Genomic DNA, 20,390 nt, shown 5'->3' on the forward strand with positions numbered 1-20,390 from the left:
GGGGGGCAGCCCCCCATGCTGCCAGCTGGGCCAGAGCCAGGCTCCCGCTGGCAGCATCGTGGCTCCAGCTGAGCCCGGGTTGCGATTGCAGCCTCTCTGCAGGCTCGGCGAGGCTGGGCTGTTGAAATGCGGGAAAACACGGCGGCGTGGTTAAAAAAAAAAAAAAAAAGCACAAAACCAACAACTTTGAAAAATGTCCCACCGGGTTCTACATGAGGCTCTGCACGAGGATGAATCCTCGTGGGGATCCGGCAGGGACACAGCGCCGGAGCGAAGCCAGCGGAGCCTGGGCTGGCCTGCTTGGGGGGTGCTGCTACCGCTCGGAACCTGGGTCCCAGCCCAGCACCTCCAGGCGTCGCCCCGAAGGAGCCGAACCTCATTTACCAGTTGGGGAAACTGAGGCAGGGAGGGGCGAGGCGGGGGCAGAGGGTTTCCCTGGGGTGCACCAGCAGTTGGGAACAAAAGCACCTCCTTGTTTCTGGGCGCAGAGCGGACAGGCTGGAGCACCCACCCGGGGGTCCCAAGCAAGGCTGGGCGGTGGGAGTTTCCCAAACCCACTAATCCCCACGACCCCCCTCCTTCAGTTTTGGGGTGGTTGGTTTTGGTTTTTTTTTCTTGGGGGGGGGGGCGCGCAACACCGAGCCGACAGCGCAGCAAAGCTGAGAAATTCGAGGCTGGCCCTGGGAGCCAAGCAACCTCTGCCTGCCCTGCGCCTCTCCCCTCCCCGGCTCTGCTCCAGCCCCCAAAAGAAACTTTTCCAACCCCCCACCCCACCCCCCACGCCGGCGCTCCGCGGAGCGCTGCGGCCGCGGCTGCTTGTTTGTTTGTTCTCGCAGCTTGGCTTTTTTTTTTTTTTCTTCAAAAAAATCTTGTTTTTTTAAGGAATTGGGAAGCAAAAAAAAAAAAAAGCGGCCGAAGCCCAGCCCCAGCCCCGCGCCCCCGAGCGGCCCGTTCCGGGTGGCGGGGCCGGGGTACGCGCGGCGGGGGCGGGCGCGGGGCTGAGCCGAGGCGCGGCGGCCCCGGGGCCCCAGGTGAGCGTGGCGGGGCCGGCAGTGAGCCCGTGGTCCCCGCCGCCCCCCGCCGTCCCCCGCCGTCCCCGCCGCAGCCCCCCGATGTCCCAGCCCGGCAGCCACCGGCCCAGCCGCCCGGAGCCCCGCCGCGCCGAGCCGGCCCCGCCGCCAGGTACCGGGGGGCTGCAGAGGGGGGGCGCGGGGCTGGGGGGGGGGCGGCTGGGGGGGTGTATAAGGGGGGGGGCACGGCTGGGGGTGCGCGGCTGGGGGTGTGTATATGGGGGGGTGCGTGGCTGGGGGGTGTATATGGGGGGCGCGGCTGGGGGTCCGCGGCTGGGGGGGTGTATATGGGGGGGTGCGTGGCTGGGGGTACGCGGCTGGGGGGGTGTATATGGGGGGGCTGGAGGAGTGTATATGGGGGGCACGGCTGGGGGTCCGCGGCTGGGGGTGTATATGGGGGGGTGCGTGGCTGGGGGGTGTATATGGGGGGCACGGCTGGGGGTCCGCGGCTGGGGGTGTATATGGGGGGGTGCGTGGCTGGGGGTGCTCGGTTTGGGGGAGGTGTATGGGGGGCGCGGCTGGGGGTGTGTGTATGGGGGGGCTGTATATGGGGGGCGGCGCGGCTGGGGGTGCCTGTATGGGGGAGTTGCACAGCTTGGGGGGCGCAGCTGGGAAAGGGGTGCACGGCTTGGAGGGGGCATGGGTGGGGTAGGGGGTGCACGGCGGGGGGGTGCGCAGCTTGAGTGGTGTGGGTGCACGGCTGGGGGGGTGCGCACAGCTCGGGGGTACGTGGTTGGGGTGAGGGGCTGCACAGCTGGGAGTGCACGGCGCCGGGGGGGGTGGGAGCACGGCTCGGGGGTGCACAGTTGGGGTGGGGGGTGCACAGCTCGGGGGGGTGAGCACACGGCTTGGGGGTGCACGGCTGTGGGGAGGTGGGCTCAGGGGTGTACGACTTGGGGTGGGGGATGCACGGCTTGGAGGGGGTGGGCTCACGGCTTGGGGGTGCAGGACTTGGCGTCGGGGGGTGCATGGCTTGGGGTGGGTGGGTGCATGGCTTGTGGTGGGCAACTGGGGGTGGGGGGTGGGTGCACAGCTGTGGGGTGCCCCGCAGGGGGGTGCATCGCTGGTGACGGTGCGTGTGCATGGAATGGGGGGTGGGGGGGTGGGTGCCGAGGGGCTGCATGTAAGCACGGTTTGGGAGGGGGGTGGTGTATAGTGGAGTGTGTGTGTGGCTGGCGGGGGGGCTGCGTGTCCAGGAAGGCTTGAGCATGCGTGTGCGTGTGCACGGTGCTGTACAGTGGTGCGAGGGGGGTCCCTGTGCATGTGCTGGGTGCGATGTGAGCGGAGCAGATGCAGCCGAGCTTCGCTGCACAAACTTCGCAGCAGTTTGTGTAACTCAGCCAAGCGCACAGGGCAGCAGCCGGGGCGTGGGGCCAGCCAGAGCTGAAGGGGTTAAACCCCCCCCACCTACCCCGGGGCTGGTTTGAGGGGCTGGGGGCTGTTCTGCAACCTGGGGGGTCTGGGGGTCCCCACCCCGCAGCAGCTTGTGGGGTTCTCGCAGCAGGATGCTGGGGGGCGGCAGGATGAGGCCATGGAGGAGTGGATGGAAAAGTTTGGGGAATCCTCACTTTTTCCATGGGGCTGAGCCCCTCGGCTGGCGGGGCGGTGTGGTGGCTCTGCCTGGGGCGTTAGGACCTGCACTGGTGTCCCAGGGTGGTCGGTCCAGGTCCCCACCAAGGTTCAGGTGTGGAAACTGTTATTAAAAGTCCTGATGTGTGAGAGGGGAAAAAAAAAATAATGCCGGAGCAGGAAGCTGATGGCGAGAGGTGAAACACCTCGTTGTTCATGCTGTCAGGCCAGGCACAAAAGGGGCCAAATCCATCCCGGGACCAGACCCCTGCGTGCTCCGCAAGCTGAGCGGGCAGGAGCACCAGGCATGGGGATGCACAGGAACGGAGCTCAGCACTGCTGGATCTCTCCCCTTGTTGGCTTTGGCCCGGAGCATGGCTGGGCCCAAGTTTCGGAGAATACATCCTCTTGTTCTCTTCCCCCTGCTTTTCCAGCTGGATGCTGCGGGCTCCGCTTCCCAGCTGAACTCGCACTGCTTTGTGCTGCAGCCGCGTCCCGGGGCTGAGGCAGCTGCAGGGGCTCTGCGGAGCTCGTTTCTCTGGATTTCCTTCCATTCCCTTCCCTCTCCAGGTGGGAAACGGTGAATTGTTCATGCATGGACCTCGTGCAAAAAAGCTTTTGCACAGGAGCTTGCCACCAGCCTGGGTTAAGAGGAGCTAGCTACTAGCTACTATAAGGTCACTAGCTACTGTAAGGTCAAGTGTGGGTTATTTTAAAAAAGTAGTTTAGCAATCTGTTAAATGTGTCTGAAAAAATGGCCGCGCAGCTTTTCCACATTCCCGGCCGCTGGCTGTGCCGGAGTGGTGTGTAGGTAGAGCAGGATTCATCCTCCTGGTTGTACTGGTGTGCTGAGCAGGAGCGGTGGGACCCAGCCGAGGTGCATCCCAAACCAGCCCCTAACCCACCTCCTCTGCCCCAGCTCCTCCTTGGAGGGGGGCACGGGCTGGATGGGGTGAACCTGAGCAAAGCTGGACCAGCTTTGCCTCCTTGAGGTTTGGGGGGGGGTGGGGGTGGCAAGGGGGTCTCCAGGACACCCTCACTTTCCATCTGGCCAGGCTCCAGGGACTGAATTTCACGCCAAGAGAATATCCCTGCCCTCTTGCAGGGAGCAGCTTTCCGGTTGCATGTCTGGAGCGTTGGATTCTTGCTCACATCACTTCGGTCTGTCTCGTCTTTTTTTGGTTTTTTTTGGTGAGCGATGAATGGAGGGGGCCTGATGTGCTTTTCATGCTTGTTTGGCCTCGTGACGTTTGGGTGCAGGGCCGTTACCGCTTGGGCAGCGTCCAGGGGCTCTGTCACGCACCACGGAGCCTGGGAATTTTTTGCTCGACTCCCTTTCCGATGCTTTGCAAATTAGACCAGCTAATCTGGTAACACCAAGCCTGCGGAATAAATTGGGGAAACTGAGGCACCGGAGTTGTTTGGCCCAAGTTAGTGCGTTGTGGGTTGGCATTGCCATTGCTTGGTCCTGTTTGCCAGCCTGAGACGAAGCCCGTTTCCCAGAGTTTGTTCCTTGGCATCTCTTGGAGATGGACCTGGTGGAAACCAAACCCTTGGGATAGCCAGAGGTAGTTTGCAGAGGAGCCTGGGGGAGAAGAGGCAGTGGTCTGCCTGTGTGGAATATGTGGGCTATAATTATTTTTTTAAACGGAATTAACAGAAAACAGGAGAAAAACCAGAAAGCCCTTTGGCTGCTGAGGTTATTTTTGTCGTTTTACTTCATGGGGAGGAAGAGGAGGGAGAGCAGGGACAGCGGGAGAGGGGCTTCCCTTATGGGAAGCAGAGGTGCTTGAGGCAAATCCATCTCCAGAAGAAAAACCTTTCCTTCAGGTTTGCCTCTGCTTGCTCCCACCTCCCTTCCTTCCCTTCCCAGCAGGACATCTGCTGCGTGGGGCCACCGCCGCGTCCCCCCTCCATGTCCCCCCATCCGTGCGTGGCCCGCAGCAATGTGGCTCTTTGCTGGAGCTGGGCAAGGATGGGATGCTCACACGCACTTTTTTCCCTCTAATTCTTTCTGCCTGTTCCCAAGGAGTTTGCCCCGAGGTGTAACAGGAGGTGGAAAGCTGTTGTAGCTGTTTTGTGTTACAGCTCTGCCCGAAATGCCTGAGTCCAGCTGCCTGCACAAGGATGCTGCCACCCTGCTCGGGGTCCTGAGCACCCACGGGTGCTCTGAGCACCGTGGGGCAGGGGAGGCTGGACAGGAGTTGATGCCATCACTTGGGTACCCGTTACTGGGGCTCTGTCCTGCCCCGGGAGGGAGGCAGAAGCAAAGGCAACTCCCTCCAAGGTCAAAATAAAAAAGTCTTTGCCTGTCTTAGCACTGACTTAAATGCAACTGGTTGCAGATTTGCATGCAGACATCCTGTCAGTGCAAAGGAGGCAAAATAAAAAGCCCTGAAAGAAAAAAAAATATTCTTTTTATCCCTGATAAAGACTTTTTGCACCAAAAGATTAACTTTGGGGTGTTGGGTTTTTTTTTCAGAGTTTCTCATGAATCTGCTCATGAAAACGCTTCATTTTTTTTTCTTTTCTTTGAACAACAACAAAACTCCAAAAGACTGAAAAAAAAAAAAAAGGCAGATTGCTGGCTTTTTTCAAATGTTTCTGGATTTGAGCAAAACAAAGCAGGCCCTTCGGGGCTGTGCCGCTTGCCGCCCCAGCGTCCCGCTCCCTCTCCAGCTCCTTATTGAATTTCCTTGGAAAGCGCCTGCTCGAGTCTATTAGTTGCAGAAATCCAAGCTGTCCGCTGGGCATTTGCTGTAGTTTTTCTGATATTTCCCAGAGCTCTGCCTTGCTGGGGCCATGCCCTGGGCAGCCTCCTGCGGGATGGGCACTGGCAGCCTCCCGGGGCAGCGGGATTTGGGGCAGGATGGAGCCTGGGTCCCTGCTGGTGCTGGCAGCCCCTTCCCTTGTTCCCCCCAGGGTGTCACGCTGGGGTTGTACTGGTGGGAATGAGCTATTGCATTGTAGCAAGGATGGGTATTGGGATTTTTTTGGCTCCAAATCCCAATCTTCAGGCTTTGCCTGCTGCAACCACACTCATGCCGGCTTTCGCCCATCTCAGATCTTCAGCTGGGCTTCGGCAGCCTCCTTGCGCTCCGTGTTTGACCTGGGGGGGCAAATTCCCCCGCTGGCTCCGCTGATGGATTCCTGGCTCTGCCACAGGACAAGGAGCAGGCAGTACCTTTGGGAAGCGCTTCCACCCCGCTCCCATCCTCTCTTGGGATGCTCCCCCTGGGCGCGCAGGAGGCTCCAGCACCAGCTCCTGTCCCCAGCACGAGCAGCCATGCCCGGAGCAGGATGGTGCTGACCCAGTTTGGCTACTTTCGGTGATAGGCTGGGGCTGAGCTGCCGGTGTTCCCCACGGTGGCTGTGCCTTCTCACCGGGAAGAAGCGGGTCCCCTGGCTGGCTCCAGGAGCAGCGACCCACTCCACCCGGATGGCTTCATCCTTGGCCAGCCTTGCCGCCTTCCTCCAGCGAGCAGGCACGCTGCTGCCCTGCAAGCGGTGCCCAGCCCCCTTCGGACCACCCTGCAGCTCCTCCAAAGCTACTTTGGGGTCTGTGCTTAGAAAGAAACCCCAGCCCGGTGAGCACGCACGCCAGCAGCAAGCTGAGCACCAGGACTGTAAGCTTTTAGGCTCCATCACCGTAGGATGTTGCTTCGGGCAAATCCCTTTTACGTGCCTCAGTTTCCCTGCTGGGTCGAGCAGTGATAAGGTTCCATCTCACAAAGGCTTAGAGCTGCAGCTGTGTGAATGTTAAATATATATGGGTAATGTGTGATGGGCCCTGCGCTGGGTAGATCTCAGGATGAAAGGTGCTGCATAAGTGCAAATTATTATTCTTGTTAATAATGATGTCCACCAGCTCACATTTATCTGCTCTTCAATTAACTTTTTTTAAGGACTCTTAGCACATTAGAGAGACACAAATTTTCCCTGGCAGAACCTGTACTGGTTTAACCCTGTAAGGTTACGCAATTACTGTACTGGCATGGTCCTTAATTAGACTCTCCATAATTTTCCCCAGCACAGCGGTGTGGCTCCTTGCTCTGTAATTCCCAGAATCTGCCTGGATCTGATAGGCATCGCATTAGCCACTTTCCAGGCTTCAAGGATAATTGCTTGTCCTTAAGGACACCTGGGATGTCACAGGATCTCCTGCATCCTTCCTCCATGCCAGGCTCCCATGGCACGGAGGCTTTTGCATCTTTCTGGTGACCAGGGCGCGGGGGTTAGCCTGCACCGTGCTCCTCTAAGTCAATGGAAGTTGACTCAACCCCAGGCTGGATCTTTGACCCTTTGCTTTTCCCCATCATTTTTCTCCACTTCTTGGCCCCGCGGTGCGTTTGGGATGTTACAGGCGCTTTGACTTGGCAGAGCCGGGGTGTGATGCTGGGAGATGGGCTGGCCGGGCAGCTGGGAGGCGGAAACCTGGCTCTGCTGCGTCTGGTTTGTGTTCCTGGGGCAAGTTGGTCCCTTGTCTCCAGCTTAGGCTTAGAGATCACGGCTTCCCTCGCACCTGCAGCTGCTGTCCTGAGTGCTGCCTTAATACATTTATGTTAAATATATTCTTACGGCATAAAGAATAGGTCCTCACCGTTGCTGCTGTAACAGAGGGGCATGGCAGTGATTTTATTTCTTATCTTCCCTGAAACCCCTTCTGGAGGGCTATTCCCACCACCCTACTGTCCTCGCTCTCGGGTAGGAGCAGCTCTTCCATGAGGGCTGGTTTGTGCCTCCTTTGCAGGAGCCAGTCGGGTCAGTGAGGACCTTTGGGTGACAGAATTTGTAGGGACACCTTGTGCCCCACACCTGGAATCGGGGCTTTGTCATCGCCAGGGTTTTGTCATCGGCCGAGCTTTCGGCCGAGGTCGGACACGGGTGGACTGGATAGATGCTGGTCCTGGCCTGTCTGGCCAGCCTGAAATTCCTCGCTTCCTACCCACCCAATGGCTATAAATAACAAATAATAACAACTCCCAGGCTGGCAAGCTATTTGGGGTTTTGTGGGTTTTTTTTGCTTTGTTTTGCTTTTTTGCATTTAGGAAGTAACTTTTCATAGAAACCAATATTTTTTGGACCAGATTCCTCATTGTCCCAGAACTGACCTGTTTATCCAAAGCATTGCCCAGGTGAACAGAGAGACACTGGGCCAAGGGAAGCAAAGCTGTGCTGGATGTGTCCCGGGCGTGCTGGGAGCTCTGGGCATTTCTCCTCATCCCCCTCCCGCCCTCCTTTTCCTTTCCCTGAATATCATAGAATCTGAAAATGCTTTAGTGCATTAATTTCAGACTGAATGTAAATAAGCCGTTTGGACTTTTCCCAGTTGAGCAAACTTTCAAACTAGAATTTTGCTTTCCTCTCCTCCAGCCTGGCTCATGGGATTGGAAGGATTTGCTTCAGTGCCGTCTCTTCTGCACTTGAAACCACTTAATCAAGCTCTAAAATATCCCTTGAATAGGTCAGACAGACACCTGATTGGGCCAGGCAGCGTGTACGGGCAAACCAAGAGAGATTACACACTCGTTTTATCTGCATAAAACAGATTAGAAAGCTCCCAAACTAAATATTGCTGCAAGGTAGTGTGTTGTTAATGGCAAACGCCTCGCTAGACTTGTCACTGTTTGTGTCTCCATCCAACATTATCTCGTCCCTGACCAGCCATTCCTGAGGGATTAAAGGGAGAGGGAAGGGGGGGATGGGGGGCTCTCCTGAGCATCTCCACATCGGCAGGAGTCGCGACCCACAGCGTTCGGTTTGGATGCTCTCCAGGTCCAGAAGAGCTCAGGTGTGGGTCCAGACGTGTCAAGACCCTTCTACCCTTTGCAGCGGGTTGACAGCCCCTAATGCAAGCACGCCGCCTGCCAAAGAGGTGGGACTCGCTTCGGAGCTCGCCAGTCCAAGCCTGTCTGTAGCTGCTTGTGTTGGAGGCATTTTCCTCTCCCGTGCTGCCCGTCAGTGTGGGGCAGCGGTGATGGGCACGTGGTCACGCAGGCGAGGTGTCCATCCTTCTCCTGCCACCAGATTTCTTCCGTTTGAGCCAAAGGCACTGGGATGGAAGAGTGGCGGATAAATCAGAGATCCCAAGCAGCCAGATGGATCATCTGCTGAATTAAGCTACAGCTCAGGAAAGCTGAGCAGGAGCCGTGGGACAACCTGGGTGGCTTTGACCCAAGAGCATGGCTCCAGTTTTGCATCTTCCCACATCCTCTGTGCCTTCCCAGCTGGGGGTCTGGGCACCACAACCAGCTGCAGGGAAGGAAACCCACAGGTCCCCGTGAGCCGTGAGGTGCTGTGGCCGTGCTGCTTGTGGTGTGGCTCATGTTTGTGCTGCCGGAGATGCCCTACCCCATCCCGGCTCCGTGCAGCCAAGCACTCTCACCAGCTGCTGACATGCTGCTCTTTCCTTTTGTTTGTCCAGCGCTGCGGGGATGGGCTAGCTCGGTCCTGCAAGCTCATCAGGAATTAAGTGTGCCTCCCGGCCAAAGCACAAATAATTGTTCCCCTAATCAGAACAGCCCGTGGCTTCCCCAGAAGCTCCTGCAGGCACTGGCCGTGCAAAGCGGGTCCTTCCCGCAGCTGGTGCTTCGGGGGGGACCGTTTGGAACATTGGACTTTGCAGGAGTATTGTAAGATACTCGAAGCCAATGAAACCTTCCAGCTTCTTTACGTTTTTCCTCTCCTCCCTCCGTTTTTCTCAGTTCCTGAGACGCTTGGTGGACTTTGGAGCTTACTGATGCCTTGGGGCTTTTACAGCGGGTGGGTCTGGACTTTGTAAATGGGAAGAAAGTCAGAAAACATGACCCCCGTGCATCTCCCGGGCTTGGTCATCAGGAGGCAAAGAAAGCAGTTCCATGTCTATCGGCTTTCCTAATCTTTTGTACCTTACGGCAGTGCTGTGATTTATTGGAGCCTGGCTTATTATTTTTAAGTCCTTTATTATCTCTGTTCTGATAAACAAAACGTGTGAGTCGCTCTCCCCGTGCCGCGTTCCCTTCATTTCTCCCTCGTGTTTTACCAAAGGTGGTGCAGAATGGGGAGCAGAGACCTGGACTCTCATCCCGGGCTGTTTCTCCACCATATGATGAGCGTTCACCCCGGCCAGGAGGGGCTGGGGGTGCAGCTGCTGGGGGGGTGCAGGCAGGTTTGGGGATGGATGTCCCATCCCGAGGGACAGCTCTCCGTAGAGTTTGGGCCACGTTTTGCCCGGGCTTGTGGTTGGTTTTAAACCTGACAGGTTTAGGACGAGCCTGGTCTTGTTCTGGCGGCAGCGGGGTAATAGCAGTGGAGGGAAGAAGCCAGTCGGGTGCCCTGGTGGCAACAGGGAGAGGGGACCCTGGGGGGCTTTGCCTTGCCACGGGACCCGCTGGCAGACCCCAAGGATGAAGGGATGGAGCCTCTTTCCCCACTCACCCTCTCTGCTCAGCTTATTGTGGTTTGGGGAGCAGGAACCCTTTTCTCAGGGGTTTTGTGCCCCAAAACGAGTGTTTATAAGTGTGATGAGGGCACGAAGCTGAGGGGCAGGGGATTATCTACACGGGACCCCTGCAGAGCTCGTCCTGGTCCATGAGAGGTGCCCGGCAGTGCCAGACAGAGCACTGTGAGCCCCCCTGTGGACAGGGGTCAGGGGGGTGGCATTTAAAGGAGGAAGGGGAGCCAGGCAGCTGCAGGACGAGCCCGTATCCCAACGGCTGTGCCAGTGCTGGGGTCTCTCTGTCCATCTCTCCCTGCGCCATCAGGGGTGATGCCTCTCCTTTGGGTGCATTTTGCCAGGCTTGTTTGAAAGCTGCCGTGCTCATGCACGCCCAGTGCTTGAGCATTTCCCTGTGCATTCCCACTGCGTTTCCCGGTGGGCTGGGAGGTGCCTGGGAAGTGCCCAGTCCCAGCAAAGCGGCGGTGCAGGCAGGGCACTGTGGGGCAGAAGCCTGCGGGGTTTGTGCTGAGCCCACACGTGTCTGGCTGCCCCCAGCCCTACCCCCAGATCAGGACCAGGAGAGCAAACAGCCCTTCTCCATCTCATTCCCAGGGGATGCCGTGCGCCTGGGGTCAGCACCATCCGTGTGCTCCCCATGGACATGCAGCAACAGGAAAGCCAGGCTGTATAAGGCAGGGAAGGACCAGCTTACCCAGATGTCTTTCCTGTCTATTTTTGCCTCTCTTCTGGCCAGCTTGTTCCAGTGGGAGTTAATTTAATTGCCATCTTCCTCCCTGCATCGCTGTGGTTGTGTGTGAGACCTCTTGTTGTGCAGGGTAATTATAAGTGTGAAGTGGACACGGCAAAAATGAGCCTTGTCTCAGTCATCGGTGGACCAGCACGCTTGCCATCCGCACGGCCCGGTGCCGCTGCTTTCTCGCAGAGCTCGGGGTCTAAACAGACCATCCTTGTCCTCAGCCCCTTGGGAACAGGCACGGAGGGGCAAGGAACATGATGGAGGCGGCGCAGGGTGGCTAAGGCAGAAGCAGGGACCAGCTGGAGCTCTGCCCGTGCACACAGCAGCTGCCAGCCCTTCTCCCACTGCAGCACCTGATTTTCCAGCTCTTTTTACCAGTGTGAATCGCTCCCTGCAGAGGGGAGCACTGACCTGGGGGGTGAGAGCGGGGCAAGGGATCTGACGGTGATGGAACTGCTCTGGGGAACCCCAGACTTTGGTCTTGACTTGGTTTTTAAGCCCTGAGCGCACTCCAGGCATCTCATGGCAGAAGCCGGAGCAGCTCTCCGGCTGCGCTGATGCCCAGCGGCTCAGATCCCATCCCCGGGGACCACGCGGGAGCTTCACCCTTCATGCTCTGCACCGGGTGCCTCTGGCTCAGGGCTTCATCCAGAGCTCCTCAGCCATCGGGGTTTTCATGTCTGGCTTTGCAAGGCTTTAGATCAGGTGCTGACTAATCGCCGCAGGTCTGACTCAGGCTGGTCCAGGTTGGGACATGACAGAGGACATGGATGCAGCAACCTGTGGTTATTATTCACCTGTACACCACGCCTATGTGCAAACACCTATAGGTAGATGACAGATTGCTTGCTTCTCCTCTCTTTTTTGCCCTGGGCTTTCCAGGGACATGGGAACGAGTTTTCTCGTTTCTGGGGCTCGTGTACTCCCATTCCGCTTGGCATTTGGAGGTAACATTGCTGTGCAAAATTCAGCCAGAGCGGCTGGATTTCCCTTGGTTGAGCCTCAGTCGCCACACCGGGGAGAGCTGCAAGCAGGGCTCTGCATCGGGATGAGTTTTCCTTCCCAGCAAACCCCGCCACAGGAGCTCCCATTCCCCCAGCTGGATCAGCATCCTGCGGAGGGCAGAGAGGTCCCGCGGGGAAACTGAGGCAGGTGGATGAGCACGTTGGGCGGAGCGGAGCGGGGAGCTGAGCAAGCATCACTCCGGGCTTTTTGCAATGCCTTTGCAGCATGGCCAGGCTCCTGCCGACCCTGGGGTGTGGATGGGGCCCTCCACCTCCCTTGTAGGGCCTCTTGTTTTAGTCCCTATAATTATCCGTGTGAGGTCTGCCTGCCTTCCTCCCCAGCTCCTGCTTGTAGGACCTCTTGTTATATTGAGTATAATGAAGTGTCCGAGGGCTCTCTTCCCCCCACCCGCCCTTGCCTGCCTGCGTGTAGGACCTCTTGTTATAGCCAGGGAAATTATGGGTCTTTGGTCTCCCTCACTTCGCCCAAGCTATAATTTAGTTTTATATAAAGTGTGGTCCAACCCCTGTTGTGCAAGCGGTTGCTATTCCGAGTGCTGGGGAGAGGGATGGGGCGGCGAGGAGGGGGCTCGTGGGGGGAGTGCAGCATCGCACTGAGCACCCCCCCAGCATCCCACCGTGGGGAGGGGCGACAGCCCCCAGCCCCCAGCGCTGGCTCAGGGGGAGGTGGTTGTACCTTCTCCTCGCTGGGTTTCTGCAGGGGGTGTGTGGCGGTGGGGTTTATCCCCACAGGCGTAACACATCTCTTGTTCTGGGTTTTGCTTGCCCGGGGGGTCCCGCAGGGGGATGCTCCTGTCCCAGGGCAAGCGGGAACACGAGGGGAGGTGGTAGCCGGCTTCCGCAAGGAAGACAGTGGCCCTTTCATGGGAAGGGGAGATGAAAAATCCAGCTTGAACTGCTGAGTGTAACCAGATCCCCTGGCTTTTTAGAGCAGGAATGTGGGACCTCAGGAAGGTTTTTGGGAGGGTACTGCCGAACCGCTGGCATTGCAGTGGGGTGAGCAGCTGCAGAGCGATGCAGCCCCGATGCTGATCCCGAGCAGCCCCAGATCCCTCGCCAGCGCTCCAGCTCTTCCCCCCGCTGCGTGCTCCTGGCTGCAGGAGCAACAGGCGCAGCTGGATTTGGCTCCTGCCTGAAATCAAAGTCCCAAAGCACCGACTGGTGCCATTGCAGCAGCTGGGGACGCGCTGCAGTTGTGGTGGGTTTGGGTGGCTGGGGTCTCTGCCCACAGTGCCATGCACCCCGGGGTGCTCAGCTCCGACCCCGTTTCTCTTGCAGAGGCAGGTGAGACCTCGCGCCCTTCGCCCAGGCAGACGCCAGCATCACTGGCCACAGAGCCCCGGCCGCCCAGCCGCCCCGCTGCTGGCCCCGCCGCCCTGAAGAAGGAGAAACCCCTGGAAGATGATGAGTCCCAAAAAGTCCTGACGAAAGGCCCCCGGGCCGAGCTTGCAGGCGCTCCCGAAGCTGTGACATGTGAGTATTTCTCCCCGTGAGGGTCTGACACCTCCAGGTGCCCGTGCTTTGGGCTGCTGCCATCTACTCAGTCAACAGGGCTCATTAAAAAGGCAGGCAGCTGTGGTGGGAAGCCATCTCCTCCCTGCTCTGCTCTTCTCCACATCAAAGCAAAAGGTTTTAGCTGATCGTGAGTCACTGGGAGCTGGGGAAAGTGAAGGGCGGCATCCAGCAGTGCCGTGATGCCTCTCGCTGCCCCCATCCTTGGGACCAGCCGGAGGCAGAGGCGGAGGAGGGTGGGCAGCTGGAGGAGCTCTGGGTCTTGTTGGGGTCCTGCTGGGATGCCATGGTGGGAAGAGGGTCCGGACCCTGTGGGAAGTAGCTGGCTGTGGTATGGAGCATCCCCCAAAGCCACAGCGGGAGAGAGAAGAGCCCCCAGCCGAATGGGCTCGGTGGCTGCAGCCGCAGGAGGGGAGTGCAGCAGCCCTTTGCTGGAGCAAGGGGACATGCCTCCTGCTGGGACAGCTCTTGCCTTGGCATATCCAGGGCAAGGGTGAGGCTGGTGCGAAGCCTGAACGAGCAGGGGACGGGCTGGGCTGGCTGCGCTGAGGATCTGGTTTGGCTGGAGGCAGTGGTGGAGCCAGCAGCACCTCCCCGTTCCTGCTGCTGCAGACCTGCCGGTCCCCCCGCCGTGAGAAATGCCGGGGTGGGGGCTGGGGTGCCCTTGCTCCCTTTCCCATTGCAGGGGCGGGAGAGCAGAGCTGGCAGACGAAGGAGACCGGGGGCCAGGCTCTCCTGGAGTCACGCCGTCCATCCTTCCCTGGCCCCCAGCCTGGATCCGAGGGTTTCGCTCCCGGGCTGCCCCTTACGCACACAGCCGTTCCCCTTTTGTTGGATGCGAGCGTGCAGCTTTCCCTTCCAAGGGGCGTAAAGTGGATGGATGCATCCCAGCGGGGAGAGGGAGGGTGGGAACGGGGTTGCAAACTTCGAAGAGCGGGCAGGCAGGGTGGGAAGGGGAGGGGACGGCAGAATCCGGGCGCTCCTGACGGTGTACGTGGAGCGAGGAGAGCGCACGTTTCCTCGAGCAGAGCTCGAGCCCTTGCAAAAAGCATCTGGGAGCTGGGCTGGCTGCCCACAGACATTCTGCACCTCTGAGTCACGCTGCAGCCTGCTGCACCCTGCATGGCGCGGCCCCACGCAGACCCCTCCCCAGCCCACCCCCCTGGGGCAGCTGCCCCGTGGGCCCCGAGGCTGGGAGGAACGTGGCCACCGGCATCTGGGCTTGCCTGGGTGCTGGGTGCTGGGAACCCCCCTCCTTCCCCTCTCCTCCGTGGGAAATGAGGTTCAGCTCCCTGCGCAGCGTTGCCTTCGGCATCCTTCGCTTTGCAGCCTGCTCCTCAGCGCATCCCGCTGCGGCTGTTAGCGGGGGGTCACCATGGCTTGTGGGGGGCGAATTCCCCCCTTCAGCAGTACCTGGGGAGCACAGGTAGGCTCCCCCCATGGGAGGTGAAGAGGGTGATGGTGGCATTTTCATGCCAATCCGCTCAGGAGGAACTGGGCAGCAAGCGGCTGAGGGGTGTAGGGTTGTGTCCTTTGCCAGCGATGCCAGGATCAGCCCCCCCACCCCGAGGCGCGGCGCTGCTGGTTAAAGCCTGCCATGGTTCTTAAATAAGTCTGTCCTCTGGCAGTTTGGGGAGCAACCAAAGTGGGGATTGCGGGTTTGGGGCTCTGGGTGTTGAGTTTCAGGCCAGAGCAGCAGACTCCGCTCATGCAACCGCAGTGTTCCAGTTTGTCCAAGCCCTGTTAGCAGCTCGGGACAGATTGGGCAGAGCTGATGGCCGCGGGGGGTCACAGCAGGGTGAGGACCGTTGCCGTCTGGGCATCAGTCCGCCGAGCCCCTGTGATGCTGCCATGGGGGAATATTTGATTTATCTTATGAACTGCTTCAGTACTTAAAAGTTCTAGCAGCTGTAGCGCTGGGAGAGGTAAGATCAGCTGTTTGTGCTTTTCACCTTCAGCTAAAGAGCAGTGCTGTATTTTTGAAAATGCTGTAATATATGTGTAACCAGAAGTAGTCCCCTTTCCAAAGATGATAAGCATGTAAACTGTGAGAAGTCAACTGGATGCCTTCACTGTCTAGGGAGCATCGTCGCGGCTGTGAAACACAAAGTGAACATCCAGGAGGTTTTTCAGTCGTTGACAAGCCAAAGGCAGGCGCTTTCCCCCAGGGCCCTGGTGTCCCACCCCGGTGCTGGTGGATAGATGTGGTGGGGGCCGTTGGGTGGGCTGGTGCCCCCTGCTCCCATCCCAACACTTGTGTTACTATGGAGTGTTACACACTGCTCCCCCTAAGCCTTGGGTTCAAGATTTATCTTTTAGAAGAGCTTTGGGCTCCTGTGAGTTGAAAGCTCTTTTAAAAAATGGAAGCGATTTTTCCTGACTCAGAGAGGGGGATTACTGGCTGCCTTTCGCTGCCACTCGCTGGAGCCGGAGCGTGATTTTGATTTACAAACAGTTTAATCTGAGGAATGCAGTGAAATGGAGAATGCCAAAGCGAGCGCGTTGCATGCTGCTGCAAACCCTTGGAGAAAGCCAGGACTCGAAGCTGCAGGGTCAGACAAGGACCAGCCAGGCTGCGGCGCGGGTCCCTGGGCTCTGGGTAGCCCTGGGCACCATGGTCACCCTCCGGCTCAGTGCCACTTGGTGCCACCTCAGTGTGGCAGGTCCAGGGCACTGGAGAAGGGTGCATGGGAAGCCAACACCCCAGGAGGGTTTTTTGGGGAGCCAAAATCAGGGGGGACACACATCCCATTTTATCCAAGACCTGTTTTCCTTTCTTCTTTCTGCCCTTCTCCCACCCCTCCTGCCTCCAGCCTGCCCAGCTCCAGTTATTTTGAGTTCTCTTCCCAGCACGTATCAAAGATGCAACATCGCACCCAGTTGAACCTTCATTCCCAGCCTGAGCCCGGCTCAGTCTGGCAGAGCCGGACGCTGGATCCATGTGCTTGTGGTTTTTTAACCTCCATCTATTTTTTTTTCGCTGGCGAGGGCAGATGCAGGACAGGGGCCGTCTGTGCCCCCTCCACCCCGTGGGTCCCCCGTGCCCAGAGAAAGCAGCTCCTGTTCCCGGCGGCTGGAGGTGCCTTTGCCCTCGAGCCTCTCGCCTGAATCATCCCTTGTTTACCGCCGCGGGAAAGGAAAAGCAAAATTTGGCCAAAGCACCATCGGGCGGGATTTTATTTGTGGCTTCGATCGGCGTTGCTGCCGGGGGGAGGGGAATGGATGCTCGAACCCCCTCCCTTGTGGTGGGTTCCCAGCCCTCTCCCCCAGCGCATGGACATGGGGAGAAGGACGGCAGCGTGGGGACGCGGTGCTGAGCAGGAGCGAGGGGCTGAGCCATGGCGCTGGCTCCGGGAGCATCCCGGCAGGGCGCGGGGCTGCCGGCCTCTCACACGGCTGCAGCGTGCGAGGGAGGCGCAGACAGAGCAGATAGTTATTTTCCTCCTCCTGCAGAGAAGTTCAGCCAGAGGCTGGGGAGGCCTTTAATTAAGTGGCCTGGGAAGATGAGCAGCCCAGCTCTTCGGTGGCACTTCATCTTCTCTGGCCGTATGGAGAGCGATGGGGACAGCCAGCAGCTCCGTCTGGCAGCACCGTGCCCGGGGCTCATGGGATGGTGGTTTGGCCATCCATGGGGTGACTTTTAGCTGGAAGCAGCCACAGGCTCTTCTCTTCCCCACTTGGCCCAAGGCGAGCGTGCCTCACCGTGCCTCTGCTCAGCCTCAGTGGCTGCATCCCTTGTGCCTGTGCTGGCAGCAATGGGACCCCAGGAGACCTCCTTCTCCAGGTCCTCTACTGGGTTTTGGCAGCGTGTCCTTCACAACATCGTTTCTTGCTCTTTTTTTCATCCCTTCCTCTCTCTGGAGCCTCTGTCTCCTTCCCTCCGGCCATCTCTTCTTCTCCATCCTCTTGGACCATGCATCCGTTGGCATCACGTCTTCCCAGCCACGAGGCTGGAGATGCAGTTCCCATGCGGTGGCAGGGAACCTGGGATGTGTTTTTTCCCCAGCAGAGCACTGCAGGGTGGGCTTGGGGGGATAACATGCTGTTCCTCCCCCCCCAGGCCAGCCCCAGGTGCGAGCAGCCCCGCAGCCCCCCAGCCCCTGCACCCACCTGCTGCAGAACGGTGCTGGGCGGGGGCCGGATCCAGGCGGTGTCAACGGGGAGGCGGGGAACGGGGTCTTCCGCCCCCTCCCCAGCACCCAGAAGCCTCACCGAAAGCTGCAGTCACACCACTCCATCAACAGCCAGAGCAGCAAGAAGAGCAAGGGCAGCTCCAAGTCAGCTTCTTCCCACATCCCTATCGAGGCACAAGAAGGTACGGGCTCTCCCTTTCTAGTCATTTTCCTCCAGCCCCACACCCCTTGGGGTCTGTCATGTAGCATCCTTCCAGCCAGGAAGGGCCCCCCCCCGGACCTGGGTGCCAGCTCTCCTCCAGCCCCACACCTTTTGGGGTCTGTCATGTAGCATCCTTCCAGCCCACCTGGACTCCCAGACCTGGGTACCAGCTGAGCTCCCCTCGTGGCAGCCTTCTGCAGGGGGGGTGCTGAGTGGGGTCATCTCTTGTCCTCCAGAATGGGTCTCTCTTGGAGTCTGGGCATGTCTTGGGCAGCTGGGCACGGCCCTGGGTGTTGAGGGAGGCCGCTGGAGCCATGCCTGGCTCCCAGCCCCTCTTCCCATCCCTTCCATTAATTCCTGAGGGAGAATTCCCACCTTTACGGGGCTGAGCATCCATCCGCCGGTTGCTGTCTCCCCCGGCCAGACGTATCCTCCCTGCCCACTCTCTGTTCCTCCACAGACTGCTGTGTCCACTGCATCCTCTCCTGCCTCTTCTGTGAGTTCCTGACCCTCTGCAACATCGTGCTGGACTGTGCCACCTGCGGCTCCTGCACCTCCGAGGACTCCTGCATCTGCTGCTGCTGCTGCAACTCGGGCGAGTGCGCGGACTGCGACCTGCCCTGCGACATGGACTGCGGCATCATCGATGCCTGCTGCGAGTCGGCCGACTGCCTGGAGATCTGCATGGAGTGCTGCGGGCTCTGCTTCTCCTCCTGAGGGGCCGCACTTGACGGGGGAGGGGACCAGGAGTGGGACCCCCCAGGCTCTCCCACAGTGGCCGAGGGTCCAGCCGGTCCCTGAGCTGGCGTGAAACACCGAACAATGGAGCCTGGCGAAGGAGAGCGATATCCCCCTTTGGAACCTCATCCTGGGAGCTGGTGAGCCAGGCTTGGGTCCTGCCTGGGGAGGGGTGAACCCGTAGGGCCACGGGGGCTCCGGGGGCAGCCAGCATCCCCTCACGCTCTACCTCTTCCCTGCACCGGGCCGGTTCGTTGAGGATCGCGGGAGCTTCCTGCCACCTGAGCCGAGAGCAGGAGCATCCCGCAGAGCCCCCAGGTGCCGCCCCAGGGTCCCAGCTTTGGGGACAGCCTGTCCTGCTGCCACCGTGCTGCCCCAGGACAGGGCTCCGGGTGCATCGCTCTGGTTTACATGGGGTGGCACAGAGCATCACAGGACACCTCCAGGGCTGGGCGCAGCGCAGAGCCTTGCCCCCTGCCCGGAGCCCACCGGACACCGGGAGATGCCAAAGCCTTCTGCCAGGCTGCGGAGCCCCGTGCTGTGGGATGCATCCTGCCAGCCCCTGCCCCTCCTCAGTGCTGAGTTCGGCAGCCGAGTGCAATACACACAGCCTGCTCCCTTCCCAGTTTCACCAGCTGGGAAGAATCTTCTCCTTCACCGGTCCCTGCAGCAGGGTTGCAGCTGGGGGCCAGGGCAGCCGGGGTTTGGGGAGACCCCGGAGCTGTGCCAAGCTGTTACCCACCCCGGTGTGTCCCAGGGGAGTGGTGGGGCAGGGTGGCTTGTTTGGTGCCAAATGACCCCCAGCAGTTGTTGGCCCCATCCCGCCAGCCCAGGGACAGGGGTGGGTGGGGGTGAAAAACACCCCGTCAAAGGGCTGGGGAGAAGTGGGGGGAAGTGTCATGGTATTTTATTTTTTTGTCCTTTTCGTTTGTTAACTGTAAATAAAGGTCTTCATTTCTGACCGATGGCTGCCCCATCATGTGCTCCGCAGGGCACTCCCAGGGGACAGCTGCTCACAGCCACACCGTGTCCCCCATCCCTGTACCTGCACCCCATCCTGCTCCCAGCTGCAGGCACGGGGGGGGGGGGGGGGGGGGGGGCGGGGCAGGGCTGGCACAGAGGCTGCAATGCTCCTTTGGCCTTGGGGACATGGGACAGCTCAGTGGCAGCCCCAGGGTGCTCCTGCTTTGGTCCTGGTGCTGGGAGGGGAAATGCAGGAGGATTCTTTGTCCTTTGCTCTGGGGAACAGGTCGAGGTTCTGGTGTGCCGCAGCCTGGCGCCAGTTCCCTGCCCTGCACAAACCCTGGCCCTGCTGCCCCACCATCCCCTGCTCCTCCGGGGGGTCCGCCCTGCAGCACGACCGAGCTGCTTCATCTGCTCCAGGGGCACAGCATCCCTAAAGGAGGAAGGAACTGATGCAGATTCCCAGCTGCAGGGCTGGGGTGGCCAGTGGCTGCCCAGGGTTGGTGTGAGGCAGTGGCAGCTGGCCACCCTTGGAATCTGGGTGGCCTTGGAGGCTGGCAACCCTTGGAATCTGGGTGGCCTGGGTGCTCCTGTTGGCACCTCCCAGCCCTGCCATGGGACCACCAGCCGTGCCATGCCATGCAGGTAAGGGACCACGGCTCCCCACCGGAGTCTCGCTGCCCCTTGGGGGGCTCAGCCATCCCAGCAAGGCTTCTGCTGGGCTGAAGTTGAATGAGGAGGGAAAAATTACTTAAAAATAGAGGCCAAATGGGTCAGTTGGTCACGGTGACACAGGCTGGTTTGGGATCTGGGCTGCCTGCCCTCCAGCGCAGCCGCTCAGCCATGAAACCTATTTTTAGTGGTGAGCTAAAGGCGGTGGGAGCCCAGTGCGGTGCAAGTGCATGGAGGGGAAGAGGATGGTGCAGGAAGCCTTCCTCCACCCCATGCACGGCAGGGAGGACTCAGGGTGGTGCATTGGGGCTTATAGCCCTCTGGCACGGCTG

At 59.6% G+C, this 20,390-nt stretch overlaps 1 protein-coding gene across 2 annotated transcripts; it reads left to right on the forward strand.

Moving 5' to 3' along the window:
* The first annotated feature begins 900 nt into the window (after positions 1-900).
* Positions 901-19,525, forward strand: MDFI (MyoD family inhibitor). Of its 2 annotated transcripts, none has more exons than XM_080367337.1 (4): positions 901-1,182; positions 13,117-13,311; positions 17,411-17,665; positions 18,146-19,524. In XM_080367337.1, exons 1-4 carry the CDS (start codon positions 1,113-1,115, stop codon positions 18,400-18,402), a joined length of 777 nt encoding a protein of 258 aa, XP_080223463.1. In that variant the 5' UTR covers positions 901-1,112; the 3' UTR covers positions 18,403-19,524. The 2 variants fall into 2 exon arrangements, with proteins under 2 accessions (XP_080223463.1, XP_080223462.1); XM_080367336.1 differs by lacking the exon at positions 901-1,182 and adding an exon at positions 3,633-11,643 and having other exon boundaries at positions 18,146-19,525.
* The last annotated feature ends 865 nt before the right edge of the window (positions 19,526-20,390 follow it).

Source organism: Falco punctatus (genome assembly GCF_963210335.1).
Source record: "Falco punctatus genome assembly, chromosome: 17".
Classification (NCBI taxonomy): Eukaryota; Metazoa; Chordata; class Aves; order Falconiformes; family Falconidae; genus Falco; species Falco punctatus.